The sequence below is a fragment of the Gouania willdenowi genome, chromosome 17 (genome assembly GCF_900634775.1).
Source record: "Gouania willdenowi chromosome 17, fGouWil2.1, whole genome shotgun sequence".
Lineage (NCBI taxonomy): Eukaryota > Metazoa > Chordata > Actinopteri > Blenniiformes > Gobiesocidae > Gouania > Gouania willdenowi.
The window spans coordinates 9,083,803-9,106,575 of record NC_041060.1 but is presented as its reverse complement, the minus strand read 5'-3'; the positions used below and the strand labels follow the sequence as shown (position 1 = coordinate 9,106,575).

General features: G+C 35.7%; 1 protein-coding gene across 4 annotated transcripts in view; it reads right to left on the bottom strand.

Moving 5' to 3' along the window:
* The window catches only part of astn1 (astrotactin 1), a 385,350-nt gene that overhangs the window by 185,608 nt on the left and 176,969 nt on the right, over positions 1–22,773 (bottom strand). For all 4 annotated transcript variants that reach the window (XM_028473730.1, XM_028473731.1, XM_028473732.1 and 1 more), the window contains 3 exons: positions 21,661–21,827; positions 17,741–17,935; positions 4,020–4,147 (listed from right to left, as the gene is read on the bottom strand). In XM_028473730.1, coding sequence (XP_028329531.1) covers positions 4,020–4,147; positions 17,741–17,935; positions 21,661–21,827 — 490 coding nt within the window. The remainder of the gene's footprint in view (positions 1–4,019; positions 4,148–17,740; positions 17,936–21,660; positions 21,828–22,773) is intronic.

Genomic DNA, 22,773 nt, shown 5'->3' with positions numbered 1-22,773 from the left:
GTGACTGCAGTTGCTACAGTCGCGTTTGGTGTGAAAAACATTGGCGGACTTTTGCAAAAATTTTCATCAAGTTGGGGGTGGAGTTACCAGCGGAGGGGAGGGCATTTTCTTTCCCGAATTAGCTTGTGATGTCACAAACATAGAAAATTGGAAACAAAACACCTTTCTCTGTGTTATAAGACTTACACAGAGCACAAACAAACGACTGGATGGATTTATTTCACATTGTGTGTGCCGGTGGACACTTAAGTTACCTCAAATATGATCAAATAAACTGCAAAAGTGGATTTTTCATAATATGTCCCTTTTAATCCAACATACCAAGAATACATAAATTCAATTAAATTAATTAAAAAGATGCCCAGATGCATCATTGTAGTGGGTTCGATACAAAAACAATGAAATGGCTTAGTGAGACTCGTGTTTGGGTGAATTTATTATGCAGGTCCGCCCAAAAAGTGCAAAAACATGACTTTGCCAACACCAGATCCAAGTGCAATTCTTTGTACAATATTTACAATATTTACAGTCTGCTTCGTCTTTTAACAGGAGTTGGTACCTGCCATGTACTCAGCTCCCCTTCAAGCACACACACTGCTCCTGTAGTACTGAAGGCCTCTTATATAGCCTGAGGCTCCTCCCCCAACACAATGAAAAGAAAGAAAACCAACAGTCTCTCTACACACAGAAAACAAATCAGAAGATAAGTAATTTTAAAAAATTACAAAAAGAACTAACAACAATAATATATTTACTAAAGACTCAAAATTTCCCAAAAGAGAAAATAAAATAATTCTGTACTGAGACGGTAAAGTCACCTGACGTCCCGTGACGTCACTCATGCGCGCCCAGCATATGACGCAATATAATGCGGAAGACGTATTCACTCAGGTTGGCTGGGTGAGTGTATGAATGAGTGGTGTATACCGGAGAAATGTTTGCAACTCGGAGAAAACTATGGATGGAAAAAAGGCTTGAGCAGTGGCCAAGTGTGCACCCATGGCAGCTGCGTTGGCTGACGAAAAGAAACCCGAAGACCGTGGTAAATGGACGGAGCGGACTAGCTGACGGGGCTACTCCGTCACAATCATACAGACTTTTGGCTCACTGCCTTTTTTTGTGTATTTTTTAATTATTATTTTTGTTCTGGGCAGCTTTTTGCTGGATTGTTATGTGCACTGCAGTGCTTATCAAACATCTCTGTCATGAGCTGCAATGATAATAAAATGAACAGGGAGACGGATTCTCATAGCTCAGACTAATAAGTCCCCACAGCAGCAGCAGCAGCACAGCCAACCTACCACTATTCTTATCCCCACACACAGACGTCCACATAAAAAATCCCTCTGCTTCGGTTCCTATTTTATTTCCAGTCTATGCTCCAATCATGCAAAAAAAAAAAAAGCTGGGAAATCAGCTAAGTGAAGGACTTTAGCAAAACTTGAACGATAAAATGCAGTATTTGTGCAAACTTGCAGAAAAAAGAGCCACTAAAAGACAACGGGACTCCGATTACCAAACACGTGCAAAACTCTAGAGGGCTGTTGATTTATTTTCAAAGCTAAAAGCAACAATAGGAAGGTTCAATATTTATGAGTTTACTTTCATGCTAACCTATACTAATTACCCAGCTGCTAACAAAGTGCGCACACAGTTTGCATCAGTAAATCTGTAGTGTGACTCAAATGTCTAAAGCTGCCTGGTGAATATCTAAATTTGGCAACTAAACAATATGTTTTTTTCCCTTCTATCCATCTCCACATCCTTACGTTGTTGCATTTCATGCTTATAAACGAGGCAGGTTATAGCCTGGACAAATTAACTTACAATGGGCACAAGGTGAGCTACTCCCTGGCCAGGACGTCATTCCATCAATGCACTCAGACATAAAGACAGAGAGACAAAACTACTCAGTTTCCATGTTTTTAGACAGAGAGGAAGTTGCCCGTAACGTAGAAACAAAATATGCACATTGGAGAACATACAAACTCCACTCAGAAAGGTCTTACATGCAATTGTTGCCAATGAAACCCAACTCTAGAGTTCCTACAGTTTAAGGCAGTGGTTCTCAAACCACTGTAGCGAGTTTATCACAGTTTTGTGATGTTGTGACTCTTATTACATATTTTTGGCACTCAATTAAAAAAAGAATCAAGGAAAAACCAAACAAGTCAATATTAACAGTAGCAATGATAGTAATAGTAGGGATAATTGCAACAATAGTGCTAAACAACTAGTCAAGTACAGCAATAAATATTGGATAAGGATTATTTATTTATTTTTTCACCTTTTTAAACCAAAGTTACATTTTTGTATATATATTGTTGGGATGGGGGTGGGGTGACCACTAGAATAAGGGGAGTTAAAAAGCCTGATAAAACACTATTTTAACTTTAACTATGAAAAAACGACCCCAACTCAAACACAAAACCGACTTTGGGCATTTAACCTAAAGGCATTTAAACAGAGACTTTGCTTTAGATCCCTCTTGTATAAATCATACCAGTAACCAATCACAGCTGAGTTTGAGGCTTTTCTCATCCATTAAGGTAGTAGACACATTTAGCACACTGCTACAGAACCCCTCTGGAGACTCCAATTCTGATTCTAATTCAGTTGAACAAAATTAGCAACCCTGCACCGATAACACCTTAGGGAACTGCAATACTTTACACGCAAAAATTTAAGATCCAGAAGAGCGACAGTAGCCGTGTTTCTATTACAGTTTTTCGCAAAATAAAAAAGCCATATTTCTAAAATTTCCATAAAGTATAATTGTGCTTTCCAATGAAGGTCGTTTAGGGCAGGAGTCTTGCAACTCTCATGAAATCTCATCCCACGAGACTTTACTGCAGGAAGATAGACACTCAGAACCTCCTTATAACACTACGCATTCCTGGTTGTTTGCTGTCTAATGTGGCAGTAATCATTTTTAATTCCAGCAAGTGCATTTTATCTTCTTTTTAAAAATATGAATAGGTTTCATTTGTTCAGACATATTTTTTCCAGGACATTTCCTTTTATCTCTTGACATGTTTCAGCTGCCAACTGTCAGTCTTCCTCAGAGGCGTCTGCTGATTGCTTTGATGTAGCCTCACAAATTATTTTCTTGGGAAAGCATCAAAGCATTTACTGATTGCTTTCATGTTTCCATATGAGTTATTTCTGAGCATGGCCAACCTGAGAGTTCTCTCATGCTGGCCACGCAATCAGTAGATGCCTCTGAGGAAGACTGACAGTTAGCCGTTGGAAGTAAATTTCCTGAAAAAAGTTGTCTCAATAAATGAAACCTCAACATATTAATATATTTTTTAAGTATAATGCTAAGTAATGTCCCAGTCTCTTCTTCTGTCCACACGTACCGTTTTCTCGGAGAAAAATGGTCACATGACGAGGTATGTCACGTCATGTGAAGTGTAATTGTGGAAAAAGTGTTTCCATTGTGCTTTTGCGATACATTTCAATATTGAAACGTCTGAAAAACCTCCTCATGAAAGCGTAAAACTTTTTAACCATAGTGGGGTTTTTTTTTTTTCAAAATCATGTGTTTCCATTACAAGTTTTTATTGCGCTATTTAGATTTTGCACATTTCCAAGTGTAATGGAAACGCAGATAGTGAGACCATTTTGGTCAAATGAAATGAAATTTTGTTGCTCTGTTGCTTTGTAACATGTGGAATGACAAATAAAGTTGATTCTGATTTATTAAATGCAAAAACTGTATATTTCTATCCAGCCGACAGCTGCATTCTCTGGTTGCTTCAGACAGGCTTTGCTAACGCCAGGTTAGGTCTAACGCCATCTGAAATTATCTGTAGGTTTATTTGTGACATCTATTTTTCACCAGTTTTACATTGTCCCAAAGAAGCATAACCTTTAAGCTAAAAGTTTTCATCATATCATGTCAAACCACACACACCATGTTGTATGTGACCAGACTTTCAGCAACCCTGGCCAGTCTTGCAACATTTATCAAAACCTAGCGCGAACAGAGGAATCCATTAAAATTTATATCATACCTGTGAGATATTCTGGGTCAGGCACGGGGTCCGACAGTTCCTCGTGGCACTGAACTTCTGTTGGCACTGACGCCACCACCATGCCATCTGGGAGCTGCTGCTCGATGCCTCGGGCAAAGTTCTTCTGCCTAGTGTGAGAAATGAGATGATAGAGTGCTCAGCAAACCAAGCATGTTGGGCAAATAGGCAGGTCAGAAAGCAGTAAAAAAAAAAAAGAAAATAAACCACAAAACAAAAACAACAATACTGATCAACTTTAAACATAATGTATGAGGACAATAACAAATGCAAGACAAAATGTCAGAATTAGCCGTTCATGTGCCATTATTCTACCATCCAATCGGAAAATTTGACACATAAAATCAAACATGTCCGTTTGTAAACAATTTGACACATTCAAACTAAGAACACGTCAATTGACACATACTGGCTACTGGGGATGGGCGATATTGACATAAAAATTATCTCAATAATTTCTGGTATTTATCACGATAACGATAAAAATCACGATAAATAAAAACTATCAATAAAAATTTTTTAAAATTCTCAACTTAGTGTAAACAGGTTCCTTACAAACAAATAAATCTTAATACATCACTAGACACATTAAAAAAGGCTACAATAGCTGCTGACTCAAAGATTTCATGAGCTGATATTTTATGGAATATATTTGTGCATGTGGATTACTATTAGTGTTATTGTATGTAATTCATTTATTTCCTCACTTGAAATAAAATTATTAAAAAAAAGCACATGAAAAGCACAAATAACTCTATTAGTTTTTACTGCTGATGAATCTAGTTTATTTCATATTTGATAATGAGTTACATAAAGTTATGGTTGATAAATATCTCTCTGATTTCCTATAATTTAACCAGATCAAGCTGATGATTTAATCATTCAGTATATTTTGGTGTAATAATCTCAATAGTTACATTAGTTTAAAGGGACCAGCTTTGTCTTGTGAACACATGAAATATAATAAAAAAAATAGTATTTCACAAGTTGGGACGAATGAATAGTGACATTAGTAATTATGCTAACATTCATTTCACACAATGTGTGAATGTTAGTTTTTATTCTTCCATACAAGTGTTAAATATGACCATAAACAAATTGATGGCTCTCTGTGGTTTTATGACAGAACGATGTGTTCTTTTTACTTGGTTTGTTCCTTATATAGAGTGGTTAGCATTAGCTCTTAGCCCAGTGTGTCGGTAGGTTAGCTTAGCATAGTTAGCTTTAGTTGAGTTTCCAGTTCATAATCATTGCTACGGGTTCATCTCTGTCCCCGTGTTTGTGGAACTTTGGGTGGATCTGACGGAGGAACTTGAATCGGTTCACTTTGTTGGATGGTTGTCTGGTTTTAACCAAGTAGCGGTCCATGATGTATCGCAGCACGGCAGCTTCAGGTAGCTGAGACGAGTACCTCACACACACACAGACGGCGGTGTATGCGGGGGGCGGTGGCAGTGTACACCGTGCAGAGCTTCCATAAACAACGTTCCGCTCCAGAGAATAATAAGTTGTTGACAACAAACGGGGGCAGTTTTGCTCCGTGGAACACGTTTTTTTTGGGGCATTCTTGGCTAAATTGAGGGACAAATGGCCCGTGGCCCACGCTAATATCCGACATGGGAAATTATTGTTTATATCGTGGGACAACATATTCTTAGCGGTGAGAATGTTTTTGACGATAAATCATTCACGATAAAATATTGCACATTCCTACTGGCTACAGTTTATAGAATCATTCTAATGATAAAAACAAATAAAACCAAAATTGGTGCCTTTTAATTGGGGCAAATGGATCAAAAATTAGCATTTCTTTTCATGCAGCATTTCCTCTGCAGACACAAAGCTAAAACAAGTCCAAATACATAAAATAAATCTGTCCGAACTATATGGATTTCAACTTTCATGAAAAAAAAAAATCTATTTCTGGTAAATACTATTCTCATTATAGCCAAATTCTATAAACATAAATCGCACATGGCTAAATCCCCCCATCATGGCCTGCCTTAAAAAAAAAAGAAGCTTTTTCTGTTATAAAAAAGCATGAAAAAGGTCAACACTGCCCAAGATGAAGATTTATGTTTGCTTGTTTTCTGAATACAACCTATTGTAATCCCCTTGTTTGTTTATCTGTTAAATGATGCGAATCTCTTTTGTTTGTTTTTTTCTATTGTTGTAATATATATCCTTTGTTTCAGTTTACGTTTATTCTGTTATTTTAGTTTTAGAATGTTTTACAATCTTCCACTATAGTTATCATATTTCTTTAGTACTCTCAGATAATATTGAAGTGCAAACTCCTCCCAAAGTTTCTTTTTTGTTGTGATATTAGATTCTGTGCATTGTCATTGTGCTTTTAATATGTTCCTAATAAGGGAAAGAAAAATAAATAAATAAATAAATAAATACATAATATATATATATATATATATATATATATATATACTTGGTTTCTCTTCACTTGACAGTTTGATACCATCACTGAGTGAGCATCAGACACATTCCCTGCACAAAAAAAACATTTAAAGAATTTCAGTAGCTTGATTGAAGCTGCTGCATCTGGTGTTTTTTTTTTTTAGATATATTTTTTCTCAAACAATAAGAATTGTCTGAACTTTTTTTCCCATTGTGGTCTTGTCAGCACCATCAAGATGTCACCAATTAGTCGTGACGTTTGAGGATGATTAGGCTCTCAGTGCCAGAGGGTCTGCCTTTGAATAACTGACACTACAGACGCTATAGATAGCCACAAAGATGCGTAATAGAGGCATCGAGAGGGGGGGCACCAATGTGTCGTTGAAGGGGAACCTCAGGCATGAACCATGATGGTGTTTGGGTTTCAAATTTTTGACAAAGATAACAGATGCATCCCTGTAGATAATAACTAAATAAGTTGCCTTTGCGACAACTCATTTTAGCTGAGATATTTATATATGAAGTTCTTGTGAGCTCCTGTTGCTTTAGTAGGTTTTTTTTAATCAGTACTCTGGCTTTCTCCCACAGTAAAAACAACGTGTTAGGTTAGCTACTGTCAGTAGGAGTGAATATATGGTTATAAAGCGTGCAATAAGAATTATACATAAAGTTGGTTACATTGATCACACAAACTATTTTTAAAATCTGGACTTCTGGTATCTGGGTGAACAATGTAGGAGGTGTTCTTAGTATAAGAATGACAGGAGTATAAAAAAAATAAATATATATATATATAAATATATATAAGAGCTTGACAATAGATTGTGATCTACTGAAGTACTTACCATTGTAACATATATTTTTATATATTTATATGTGTATATATAATTATATGTATATGCTTATGTATGTTTCTTGCATGTAAACTGTTTATGTGATATGTATATTAACTGTTTTGTGAAAGGAAGTAAGCACTGATATGAAATTATGATACTTACAGGGGTGGGAACTTAAAAGTTTACTTCCTCCCATTCCTTTTAGAGTTTATGTACAGTATTATGTATATATGAAAATATGTTAATTTGAAACACGTCAAGGGTATATGTTATGTACATCGAACTCGGAATAAAAAAATCAATCAATATACTGTATACGTTAGCTTCGACACTGACTATCGTTCTTTTTGGAGTATAAACTGCCATAGGGCTTTTAATTACTCCTTTCAAAATGTTCCAGGTTCCACTTCAGATACGTATGTATCCTTGGTTTTGCACACACAAAGTAATGAAATAAAACATATACAGTAGGTGGCGCTACGCACCTGTTCAAGTTGGTCGCAAAACTCCAATAACCAATAAAGAAGAAGATCCGCTTTAGGTTTTACCCATTTCTGCATCAGATTAGACTTTTATGTTTTATCTGTCCTTGTTTAGATTACTTTTGAACTTGGCAAAATCTTACCAATAACATTTTAACAGAGTCAACTACTGCTATTCATTGTATATGATTCAGATGATTTATGAAAATAGTTAAGCTGAAATTATGTGTAGCCACACTGCTGGACCCTCAGTCACCCGTTTAAAGTTAAAAATACAATGAATGTGTGTGATTTGGTCCCTAAACTTTATTTGTGAAACACTTAATTTCCGCCATCTGGCAAATCACCCTCACGTTTTGCACGAAACCGAGTGAAGCCATGTGCTCGGAGGTACAACGCTTCTGCCGTGACGTGTCACCAGGTAAACTCATCACCACTTGTACTAATACACCAACAGTGGAACCTGATTTTCAGAGGTGACGTTAACGGTTTACAAGTACTCACGTTACTGTAATTGAGTTTCTTGTATGGGTACGTGTACTTTTTTGAGTAATTTTACTTGTACTTAAGTATGTTTTAAAAGAAGTCAAGTATTTGTTTTATTTCTACACCCAACCGTTACTGAGTAAATTATTATTATTATTATTTTTTTAAATGAACGGACATTGTGAAACTACAAAAAAATGAAATGACCAGACAATCAAATGCATCACATCATAGTCGACCAATCAGATTAAACGTAATGCACGGTGCCAAAAAAGAAAAAACAGTGAATGCTGGTTATTTTACCCTGAGATTTTTTTTAATTGTGATTTGAATTCATTAGACTTATTTTATTTATAAAATAATGTATATTTTGACAGCCCTTTTATTTTAAACAGATGCCTTTGTGAAAAATGACCAAAAATAAACGTGGGGAGGTGAAATTAACTAGTAACTTTTAGTCGGAGTACTATTTAATTGAGTAATTTTTTACTTGTACCTCAGTATTTTATGTATGACTTTCTTGTACTTCAGTAATATTTAAATAAAGTAACAATACTTCTACTAGAGTAGAATATGTCAGTATTCTTTACACTCTGCTGATTTAGTACCAGTGCCTTTTCAAATATGAATGCAGTTATAATAATCTGAACCACTTGTTCATCACAGCACAATAAAAACACTCCAGATGAAGCTCTGCATTAACATTTGATTTGATTTTTTTTCTTTTTCTTTATCTCAGACATAAAACAATATAAAGCAATCATTGCGCACTTAAAAGAGCCCCAGCAATGTTTGAGAAGGGGCAGAAAGAAGCTTAACGTTTAACGTCCTGCCCCTACTTCCAAGCTATTTCACAAAAAACAAAAAAAACTGACATTTGAGCAAATGCATATATATACACACACACATATATATATATATAAATACTCAACACAATACACACAGATTTAAACAAAAACAAACATTCATAGGCCTACCTAGACTTACATAACATCCACATGTCCACCTACCCATCAGATTCTAGTTCTTTAAGTTATATACATTTAATACATACTGTATTCTGCACAGGTTTTATATATACAGTTTGTATATTCACATCAAACACATACATACATATGACATGTACATAATATTAAGATTATACTATTTCATATTTATCAATTACATTTTGAGTGGCAATATATAAATTAACAAAAACCTTTTATTATGTTTAAGTATTAATTTATTGTATTATTGCTGTCCTAGGTAAAATTATTGCTATTCTTTCTTATACTTACTAATGATATATGATTTAAAAAGCTTTTTAAACTAGTTTATGTTGGTGCTTTGTTTTATTTCATCCTTTAGACAGTTCCATAATGTAACCCCTGCTATTATTATACTCATCTTTTTCAATGTCGCTCTAGCATATTTGATCTTTAAATGTAGTTTTCCTCTTAAATGATATTCCCCTTCTTTCTCTAAAAATCTTTTCTGCAACCCTTATGGAAGTGAACCTTTACTTGCTTCAAAAATCATTTGGACAGTTTTGAGTTGAATGAGATCTTGGAGTTTTAAATCTAAGAATAATCCATGTGTGTGTTCTCTGTATCCTGTGTTATGTATCAGTCCGATTGCTTTTTTTTGCACAGGATAACATGATCACTACTCACACCATAACAAGCAAGAATTAGAGCGGGATTATTGACGCAAGTGGACGTATTTGTCTATTTGTCAAACTTTCTAGACATTTAATCACCTGTTTCCCAGTGAAAATTAGTGTGTAAAGGCATGACATATCCAGTAGTGAATATATGTATGTGGGGCATTTCTATGTCATGTTGGAGTTAAAAAAGTGTCATCGTTATCTTCATTTCAGATTGCTTTTGCCGTTTTCAAAGGTGAATTCCATTTTTCTGTCCGTTTTCTCTGACCACAAAAAATTGGAGACCCTACAGACCTCTATGGTCCCCTATAAGAACAAAGCAAAAGTTTCCTTATGGGTTGCATTCACTAGATTAAATAAATAGACTAAAGTGTAGAAGAGAGGATGAACAAGTAGCTGATAGAGGCTGACAGAAACAGATGAATGATTAATAGCAGATGACTAAAGTAATACATTTGTGCAAAAGTTCCTGATTGATCTGCTGAGAGCAAATCAATACCTTCCAACAATTATAGTGGATTGTGGTGTACGTTGGGAGACAGTGTCACATTAGACAAGTCATTTTTCATTATGTTGATTGTTCTGCAGCAGAGTGTCTCACATGCTGACAGTCAGACGTCTGACGCTCTCGTTTGTCTGACGCAGCAAGTCCGTCTTAGATGAGCTCATTCTTTTCTGTCCACTCAATCATTTCAGGCCTCAGTTGCCAGTCAGATTTATGTTGTTGGGAAAGTTTAAGGTGTTTTTTTTTTTTTAAATACAACAACCCAAGTCATTACAGCGTTTTAAATCTTTCAGTTAGACTGATTTAATAATGAAGCAAAAACCTTGGTCTCCAGTAACAATACAGACACTGCTGTTTTAATCAGTGTCATAATAAATCAGTGAAAGCCAGAAAACAATGTTCTGTTTTTTTCACAGTAATAAAAATAAATGTTTTCAACCAGCGTATAAACGATTAGATTTATGTTGAAGGAATTAAAGCCATAAGCACTTGCATAATATGAAGCTTTATTTATTCCTATTTATTGTAATGTCCTGTTGAGGACATGAACAACACAAACATTTTATATCGCAATATGTATATTTATATCCTGATAATGATATACAGTATATCCCTATATAGTATTTCTTCCTTAAAATTCCATGAAATGAACGTAACATTTTTGTTCATTAGATATTATATATAATAATGGTTTCTATAAATAAATTGGTAACATTACCTTTTCCTATTTATCAGTACCTTTAGGATTTTGCAACCAATTTCAGTGATTATTACGGCTAAAACGCCTGATTATGCAGCAACTTTTTCCAAATATTGTTTCTAAAGTTGTGACTAAGGCTACTTATTTATTTATTTTTTTTTATAATAATGCTTTATTATTTTCTATAACTGTCCATAGACTGGTCAATTAAAGAGAAAAAAAAACATGGATATGGCTCATTTCCATCACAGTGTAAAGGTCTAGTGCAGAGAATATTACAGTATCAGTGTTTGTGTAATGCTACTTTTCCTTTAAGAATCTTCTCAATGAAGGAATATTTGTGACTTTTGCAACATATACTGTTGTCACGTGTTCTGATTTATATATTTGCATGTGGAAATGCCACCAGCCGGGCGCAAAAACCAACAATAATGGCCACTGTTATCGTTTGAAACCATACCTGTAGTGAATTTTATTTGCAAACTCCATCAAAGATCATATATTATAGTAAAGGTTATGTTAGGCTTATATTCTTTAAAAGTCCTTCGAGAGCAGCAGGAGATAAATAAACATTTCCATTTGTGTGACACATTTGCAGCTATTTTGCTTGGAAGAGTCATATTGGCTGTAGTGACACAGTTTGTAACCAGACTAATTGATGATTCTGGTCGCTCCGGGGGACACAATCTGGCCGAAAAAAGCAGCGTTTTACCTCCACATACCACAGTATTTATTCATGCATTTTTGTTGCGCTAAACTTAACACTTAACGCTAATGTCCAAGCACAGCACGGCCTGTGTTAAATGATGGCCGCAGCTTCAGTAGCTGATGCTGACTCACATAAGGCGGACCATGACCACAGTCATTAAATTAGCAATATAAACAATAGTAGGGGCGATATATCATGATATTACGTTGCGTGATTCTCGGATTGACTCTCAGTGTATCCATATCGATTTTTAAAATTTTTTATTTATTTATTTATTTTTTAACCTCTGTTAGACCAGGAAAGTCTTTTCCACTGCAGGAGACATTGTAACTGCACCCTGGGCATGTTGACCAGCTTGTGTTATTTCAATAAAACCTATAAAAAAGTACTAACTTTCTGCATTTATTTGTTGTTCTAGGCATATACTGTACCTCAGTTAAGTTGCACTAAAGTCAAAGTTGGTTTAAAAGCCACAGGCAGATTGAATTTTATTTTTTATTTTATTTTAAGTTGTTGACACATGGCATGTTAAAGCCAATGTTTTGAGTGTAAAATATGCCAATAAAATATATTTCATACATAATGTTCTCATGAAGGTGTACACATTTACAGATTAGTTGTTTCTTAAGTCATATATTATATGATATATACATATATTATACAATAGTGGGATATATCGTATCTTAGCGTGACCTATGTATCAGGATACGGATTGTATCGCCAGATACCAGGCCATACACACCCCTAAACGACAGAGGGTCAAATCGTACGGTAGAAGTTTTTATATTGCACTACTATATATATCGTTGTGTCGCACAGCCTTAGTGACAGCGGTGAAGATGTAGCGTTCCCTTGACATGCGCTGCAACAAAGTCCTGACCCCAACATCATGGGATTAAACAGCATGTGAAAAAAGCAGTGGAATCTGTATAAAAATCAATGCTATTCAGTGTCAAAGCACTGAGGAACAGTGTGCTTATAAAGCAAACTGAGCTCACTGCAAGTATTGTTTCGCTTGCAGGTTTCCTTCTTGAAACACAAACTCGAAAAGAGAAAATTGGTTGTAATTAACCCACAATGGAGTCAAACAATCTATTTCTGAGAAATGTCACAGTGCAGAACTCTAGTTGGAAACAAACAAGATGTGGGAAAACAAAAAATTATGATGATAATCATTTTGCAAATAAAATCATATTTCTCTTTTAGACAAAAGTCTACACCAAGGTGTTGTGATCCAATTTTAATACCATAAATGTCCAACGACCCCAGAGACATTTTCATGTCATTTTTATACTACATTTTATTTTAACTAAATTTGTATTTGAGAAGGTTTCTGTATAGAAAGCAGTTGTTTCATATTTATATTTTCAGTGTGTGATGTGTTAATTTGAAAAATAATAATAATAAATGTAAAAATACAATTTTAAGCATTTTTTTTTTATATACCTACATTTTTTTGTACCAATTAGACATTTCACTTCAAAACTATGGTCTACATAGTTCCAACCCCCAAAAATGCAAAAGTTAAGTTTTAAATTAATGACACATGGTTCTTGTGTTTAAGTTCATCTCAATCTTTTGATACAAACATAATTCATATTGAAATTTACTGGGTCAATGATTGTATTCTCCCTTAGGTGATATGCAATGTGTAAGGTTTGTCATATTTAAATAGCCACAAAGTAAGTAAAATAGGATTGGAAAAAAAAAAAAAAATTGAGTAATGTAGGAAGACATTGCACATGACAGTTTATAGCGTGCACTTGGGTCTAAATCATTGATCCCATGCAGGCAGCAAAAGGAGAACAAAGGACACTAAAATATTCATTAAAATCTGCTCAGAGTTGGTCATGAGAGAGGGAGGAATGGGAAAGGGAGGAAGATAGGCCAGGTAAAGGAAGATTGGGAGGACTAATGAGAAGAGATCAGTTGATTTCTGATGTGCATTAGCACCTACGAAGACATGAACCATCTACAATTCTACATTGATCATTATGTGCACTGATTTACCCATTGCTACCAATCAGGTGGATAAGAAACACATGTGTTTTAAATGAACAAACAAAAGGAAAATAAAATAAAAGTTGGAGATAATTTCTCTTTCCACATAATGAAAAGACTTGTGTGAGTGTTGAGAGCCAAGCTGGGTAGAGGCCAGAGAGATTCCTGTAACTTCTTTGTGCCACTGGCCACTTGTTCATTCACTTTATACCCTCACTGTCTGTTCAAACACACCATACATAAGATATAAGCAGCTACAATATCAAGTTCAAGGGGGAAGCTAACTTTTTTCTACTACTTTCTAACATTAAAACTACAAGGGACGACATTTTTTTTTGTCAGAAAAAAAGTGTAGGCCTAATAAATCAATACATTGAATTTAATTTGCTCAGAAAAAAAAATAAAACAAAAATTAAAAAGTTTAAAAGTTTAATTTGCAACTGACGGCCTAGGGGCCACATGTGGCCCTCAGTCTAATTTTTTTATGGCCCCGAAGCAAATCCCTAAAAATTGGAATTAAAGAAGTTGGAAGGAATATGAAGACCAACATAATAGTACACAAAGTACACAAAATGACTCAAAACACAAAATGACGACAGACACAACAATCACTTAAATAAACCAAATGACTACAAAAACAACAACACATTACAGAATAGCTACAAAGACACACAAAATATCAACAAAATGACAGGAGAATACAGAAAACGACAACAAAAATAAAGAAAGTGACCCCAAAAACGCACACATCGACAGCAAAAATGCAGAAAATGACAGAAAAATACACCAAAAACACAAAAAAAAACACAAACAACAACAATGACTAAAAACTGAGAAAACATCAAAACCACAAAGACAAAAAAAGACAAAACCCTAAATGCTGACATTAATGCTCATCATGTCGGATCACCGCTGTGATAGAACTGCCCATCTCTGCTCTAAACAACTAAAACAACATTGAGTCAAATTATTTCAATTTGGGGTATATTGTTATATAAATGTAAAATGTGACTGCCCTATTGTGCTATTGGCTGAGAATGGTGGTTTGTGACAATTTGGTGGCTTCTTACATCACAAACCACCATTGTTGGCTCCGCCCCTTCTTTAAAAACGTCCGAATCTGCAATCTGTGGCGAGTAGGTGGGATTGAGAGAATTGTGAATAGATCGGTATAGTGAGTATTGAGTACGTAGTTAGCATAGCATAGATTGTTCTTTGGATAATTTCTAGTAAAGACTGGGCGTGTCTTAACTGCTCCAGAAGCCCCGCCCATAATCATGGCATTTTTTTTGAATTTCTAGCCTAGATGCACTTCAGCCAAAATCCCAGGATTTAGTTACTCTTGAGATCAGGGCTAATTTTAGTTCAGGGACCAAGTGCGGACCAGTTTGATCTCAAGTGGGCCGTAGATTTTAGGTGGGGAAAAAGACTTTCACATTAGTGGCCCTAGTTTTTAATATCTGTCCAATTCACTTCATAAATTATTCATTTTGTTACCAATGTTTGTGTCATTTAGAGGGATTTTGTTGAATTATTTGTGAGAAATTGTAAAATGTGTGGAAAAATTTTGATTTCTTTTCACAATTTGCAATTAAAAATGCAAGCTCCTAAATATATTGTGGAGTTGGTGAATTTGAGATATCTACATCTGGATTATTTAGTAATTTACACAATAATTGGATGGCTGGCTTTGAGTTTGACACATGTGCTTTAGAGGAATCAAATCAAATCCAAAAGAAGACCCAAATGTGGCTACAACCAACAACTTACAAATAAAATGAAACAAGACAAACATTTTACATATTTTAATGAATTTAATTATAAAGGAGGAAAAGTACTTCCAGGATTTTTCCTTTTACATTTAAATTCCAAACAAACTTTCCCATCTGATGCTCTCAATCCATAAAACTTAACATCTAACCATCAATCTTGTCCTCCTATTAAAATCAATCTCAACACTGACTTCTGGTCAGTTTTAATCAATTCTCTACCATCTATTTCAATTAAGCCTTGCATTAACCATACATCCCAACAGAGATTCCCATCACTTCATCTACTCAGGAAGCATTTAGAGTTTTTCAAAGGTAGCCTTAGACCGTGCACTCCATTCACAAGTACATTTAAATGAGATCAGAGCATTTGAGATTTGGATTCTTGATGATATTAACTTCCCTGCCTCGCCCAGCTTTTCCTCCATGCTATAATAGTGGATGCCTCAGTGGAGATGGTTGTCTCCGGGTAGAGATTTCCATGCATGCCACAAATTAAATTCCTGCACCACAGATGACTGTGTTGACCTTTTCTCTTCCTTTATTCAGTGGAAATGACTGCAGCATCGGACAGTGATTATTACCAAAACTTAAAGTACTTTCCTATCCATAATAAACTGCAGACAAAATGAAAAAGCCATGGCCTGTCTTTGAATTAGTGCCAACATATCTATCAGAGTTCACAAGAGGGTGATTTTCAAGCATTTGCTAGAATGCTTGCTAGGGATGTCCCGATACAACTTTTTCATTTCTGATATGATACCAATATTGATCCGCCATCAGCATAAATCATACATACTTTTATTACTTTTTTTTTGTTCTTTCTTTAATAAAAAAAATAGTAATTACATATTTTGTAGTGTGGAATGTTAGAAAAGGCTTTATCAAGTGATGTTACTCAGAGAACAATAGTCAGCAACAGTAGGTATGACAAAAACTGACCCATTTATCATTATTTGGTTACATACATTTTAACCTTCAACATAATATCTACAGTATTCTACAATTGAATAAAATAAATAAAAAATGATGGCAAGAAAAAATAAAAAACGGAAATTTGAAACCGATATCCGATATTTGTTTTCAGGCTGACATTGGACCGATATCCGATATCGGATCGGGACACCCCTAATGCTGGCTCAAATTAGTTTTTTGCTCTCTGCGATGTTGCAGGCGTTTCCCTACTGTAAAAATGAGATGTGGTGGGATTATAAAACAACTTTTCTTTTGAGGAAAGAATGTGTTTTACATCACACGTAGATCACAGACAGATGCTAGCTTTCACCTGCACACTCAGGTTTTTAAACTTCTTCACCAGATAAAGGGCTGGTAGCAGCGCTCAGTGCAGTAATTCCACTCATGGCTCAGTGGCAGGTGTCGGTGTCGGCCTACGGTTTCCATATTAATTTATTTGTGTAGCGCATTTCATATACAACAAGGCAATTCAATGTGGTTTACATGATCAAAAGGTGCAACAGAAAACATTCAACGGCTTAAAAATCCCTAAAAATCTCAGCTAATGTTCACAAATTCTATTTTCATACATTGATTTTTCATGATCAAAAAGTGGCATAAGTAGATTTTATTTAATTCAATAATTGTGTGTTTCTCTGTGAGGTTTGTTTTAAGAAAGAGCACTTGTAAAGACCACAGGCTACTTTATTATTTTATCTGTCAAATTGTGTGTATGCTTCCCTTTGTAAACCTTGTATGTGTATGTGTTCAAACAAAAATACAGATAAATAAAAAATAAATAAAAATAAAATAGTATACAGTTCTAAAACCTTTCCAAAACAGTTTGATTATTCTATTACTTTTCAACATTGGAAAATCGTTTTTTTTTTTTTTTTCAAATTCCATAACTTTTCCATGAATTTCATGACCCTGGGGACCCTGGTGTTCAGCACATTGAAAAAATATCATCATCATAGTTTTATGCCTAATTACTTGTACCCATCAAATTAGAAGTCATGAAATATGAAGCAAAAAAAAATAAAGTCAACTATAAATTTTTTGAATGATACATTGAATGGGGTCAAATTCACCCCAAGGATAATAGGAGGGTTAATTAAACTTCATAGACATTTTAATGTCTTAATACACTGACTTTAACTCACTTATTTTCCTGTTGACCCACAGGATCTAGATCCAGCCTTACCTGAACGTGGCCTTCAGAATCTGTCCGGAGGTGCTCTCTTTAGTGTGGTTGTTGTATCCATAAAAAAGGTCTCCAAACACAGTCTGGTTGGCGGGAATCTCCAACACTTCTCCACAGTCGAGCCCTTCCGTACAGGCCTCAGACAGTGGTAGGCAGGACCTGCCATCTGGACCACGCTTGTAGTCCTCGATGCACCTGAAGGGAGATAAAAAAAAATCTCATGTATCTACCTTTTTCTCTTTGCAAAGTCGTATTAAAGCAACATAGTGATGAATGGGCAACAGGTAAAACACTTGTATTTAGGTAGAACAGCAACATAACAGAAAGCTTTCTTCTCTTGAGAAAGTTTAAATGATTCTGGGGGATTCACCAAGAACATAAATGGATCAATACAACATTATTTGATCAGTCGATTGCAATAAACATACTGGGCCACTGATGGGAAATCTAAAAGGAAGTCACCGTCTTTGTAGGAGATGAACTGAAAAAAAGTTTTATACATAAGGCTGAAGTTACTCTGTCACTCATATGTCATGACACCGGTCATTAGCATGAATAACGTGTCACAAAGTCTGTCATTAAGTGTTGTTCATTACCATAACCCTACGTGACCCTAACCCTCTAACCCTACCTAACCCCACTAGATCCCTCCACTAAATTTAAAAAACGCCAACATAGCTCTAAAGGTGTCATAATTTAGTGAACGACACTTAATGATACCTTATTCATAGTAATGACAGCGTAATGTCAGCCTTATGTATACAACTTCAAGTAAAGTGGTGCCAAAAAATCATTACAAAACAAAAAAACAAAAAAGCTCATTTTTATGAGTAATTTACAAACACTTTGTAGTTTTAGATTATATAACGTCAACAATTTAAATAAATTGTGGCTATATGTCCAAGTTTGTGTGAAATGTACTGTGTGTGTGTGTGTGTGTGTATATATATATACATACACACTATCTGCCATCTGCCCTGAACAATGAAAATCAGGATTCATCCATGAATAGAACACCTTTCCAACGCCATCGAATGTGAGCATTTACCCACTCAAGTCGGTTACGACAACAAACTGCAGTCAGGTCGAGACCCCGATAAGGATGATGAGCATGCAGATGAGCTTCCTGAGATGGTTTCTGACAGTTTGTGCAGAAATTCTTTGGTTATGCAAACCGATTGTTGCAGCAGCTGTCCGGGTGGCTGGTCTCAGACGATCATGGAGCTAAACATGCTGGATGTGGAGGTCCTGGGCTAGTGGGGTTACACGTGGTCTGTGGTTGTGAGGCCGGGTTGCATGTACTACCAAATTCTCTGAAACGCCTTTGAAGACGGTTTATGGTAGACAAAAGAACATTCAATTCATGGGCAACAGCTCTGGTGGACATTCCTGCAGTCAGTGTGCCTATTGCACGCTCCCTCAGAACTTGCGACATCTGTGGCCTTGTGCTGTGTGATTAAACTGAACATTTTGGAGTGGCCTTTTATTGTGGCCACCCTGAGGCACTAATCACGCTGTCTAATCACTACCCTGATATGCCAGACCTGTGAGGTGGGCTGGATTATCTCTGCAAAGGATCATTGCTCACTAACACAAATTTAGACACATTTGTGAACAATATTTGTGAGAAAAAGCTTTTTTGTGTATATACAAAATGTTTCAGATCTTTGAGTTCAGCTCATGAAGAATGAGAGGAAAAACAAAAGTGCTGCATTTATATTTTTGTTCAGTGTATGTAAAATAGCGACCTCACTGCACACAATAGAATCCGCAAAATCAATTCCACTCCACTCAGACAAAATCCTCCATTTCAGGAAAAAGAATTTGATTCCGAACAGCGAACGACTTCTGCCAGGCTCTTTCATATTGATGATGTTTTGACATCTTAGCATATGATACACTCCGTGAAATGAATCAAAGGCAGAGAAAGTGACAAAGATGGAGATGGAAGCTGGGCTTGTGGGAGGAGGTGAAGGGAGGACAATATTCTGCCAGGGCTTTCCACTGAGGGGAGCTGACTGCCTCCTGGATGCTACGCTAATGCCAATATGTGATGGGAACGGGGCAGGATTAGCAACATCTGCACCAGCTGAACAGACAACAAAGTGCTGAAGTTGAGGATTTAATGAAGCAGCAGTCGACTCTGCATCAACAGTATGAGTAATTTAGACTTGAAATATTTTGACTGCTATATAATGTGTCGTGTTGTGATGACAATGTGTTGTTGTTACTGACTAAGACGGGAGATCTATAGAATAAAGTCTTGTTTTACAGGAGAACTTCACAGAGTACAACTTAATAGCAGATGTGACAACACAGAAGGTGGTGATGAGGGTTTCCCCTCCTTTTTAATGTGCACATATACAGTATAATTAACCATGCAGTAAATGGCAAGATCCTTGTTTGGGTACAAATGCACTTGTTGTTGTTGTTGTTGTTGTTGTCATCTGGAACCGTTTGCTTATCAGTGTTAAGAAAAAGAACCATGAATAAAACAATTCGGCTAGAGCTGGCATGTGGTCCTGGTCTAATTTTGTGCGGCCCCGAAAAATGTTATTTCAAGAAGTTGGAAGCAATATAAAGCCCGGCATGATACACAAAATAACTCCCAAAACACACAAATCAAAGTACACAAAAAACAAAAATACACAAAATGACTGATAAAACACCAAACACCACACTTAAACACGCAAAATAACAACAAAAACACAAAAAACACATTACAGAATAGCTCCAAAGACACAAAAATTGTCAACAAAATTGCACAAAATGACAGAAAAATACAGAAAACAACAAACATAAAAAAAGTTAATGTTTTCTGTTGCACATTTTTTTAAATCATGTAAAACGCATTTAATTGCCTTGTGTATGAAATAAGGTATATAAAGGAACAATGGGATAGCACTAGGAGGGGGAATTTTTTTTTCCTTTCTCCATTATGGCAAACTAGTGCCGTTATTACATTTTTTTTAAATTATTATTATTTTTTCTTTATTTTCCCATCCCGCTCGCGCGTACACATGGACACACACATACAGATGATGTTGGTTTAATAGTTATCTTTTCATTCAAATGCTGCTTCCAGGCAATATGTTTATTTTTGCAAATCTATACAATTGGCCAAATATTATATTTGTCTTCGTAGTTCACTGTTGAATGTGTGCACTTTCATTTTTACTTAGAGATAGTTACGCTGCACAAAATCTTTAAAATGTTGTTACCGATATGGCAATCTGTACATATACTGTATTTACAGTTGGTTTCTGCAAATACAGCATTGTTTGTCCAATGTTGAGCAATTTGAATGCACTACCCCTTTATTTGGATTGATATAAAGTATTTGTAATTAAAAGAACTACTTTAAAGAACTGTAAATAAATGCTTTTAATGATTTTGACTTGTATGTAGTCCCCTTTGGTAAAGCAAGCGTATCGTCCATGTCCATGATAATTAAAGGTAAACTCATTCACAGTTTATCTCTCTGTAGACCTTCATTTGTAGAGCCAAGTTAATTTTATTGGTTGAACAGTCCTGGATGTAACTTTTCCCTGTAGCCGTTACATTTGGTATTGCTATGTAAGTTGACTATATAACAAGATGTGGCAATTGTCTTGCTGCCTATTAATTTTCCCATATAAAGGGTCACCTTAGTCATCATCAGAACAGTTGAACCCCCCCCCCCCTGAGAAATTTGTCAGGTGCCGCCACTGGTTAAATAGTAAAACTGCGACAAAAGGTGCTTGAAACTAAACTGCAATTTACACTAATTCAACAAAAATCACTTATTTCCTTTGCTTACAAAGTGTGTTGTTGCTAATTTATTCAGACCCAAATATTACCAGCCTTTCAGGGGAAAGTGATTTTTCCACAGACTTCAAAATACAGCAATTTCATCAATCACTAAATGTGTTCTTCCTTACCCGCAGAACATCTGGATGTTGTAGAGTGTCGGGTCATCCTCGAGAGGGGCCAGCTGCTGGAGACACAGCTGCTCACATCCTCCGTTGAAACCGTCGGAGCAGTCGATGCCGATGTGGTGGTCGTAGCACCCGGTCCCATCCTTCATCGGACTCAGCCCTGGAGGGCACTGAGTGAGGGGGGAGAAGAGCTTTTAAATGACTGATGCTGGCAATTACAATGTTTTACTCCATATTTGGATGCTTTCTTGGAGCCATTTCAAGCTGGCACATTAGTTTCAGTCCCAGATGGGACAGGTAAACAGGCCTTGGAACATCTGTGCCACAGAATGCAAAAAATAAGTCACATTTCTGCCCCCGTTAGTGAAGCCTGTGTGAACATGGAGCTCAGGGTGTAAAGCTGCACGTGCAAAATGAAGACACAAAAAAGACTGTGTGAAAAAAAAAAAAAAAGTAAACTTACTATTCAGTTACTAATAAAATACCTGGATGTGCCGAAGAAGAAAAACAACATACAGCTTATGTTAAACAAACCTTTTTTCCTACTTTTTTTTATGACTAAGTGCTAACTGGGAACAAAAAACTTTTAATGTTTCTTCATATTTTATTGCTACATTAAAAACTGATTTGCCCAAAGGAGGAAATAGCATTAAGTGATGATGAAATTGCCTCCAAGTTTGTACCAAAGTATGCACCAGTGTGCAATTTAATCAGAGTAAGCTGTAAAAGTTTGTCATATTACATCAGGAGTGTTGCCAAAAGGACCAAAGTGCTTGTTGAGACGTGGAGGAACAGATTTGAGGAAACATTTGGGAAAATCTGCCTCGGAAGTAGAAACTAATATATATATGAAAACAGTTTTGTTTTTGTTTGTTTGTTTTTTTGCATTAGGGTCAATGACGTATAAGAATTTCACCGCATGATATTTCATAAAATGGGTATCCTCGGGCAAGGTACGCATGAATATTATGATTGAAATAAATATATAAATACTTTGAACTCTTATACATGACTATAATAGAACTAAAATAGGGCAGAGAATACATTTGAATAGATTGAGTGATTTTAATTTTTATTTATTTTTTTCAAAACAGCAATTATGGCCCGACAGTCATG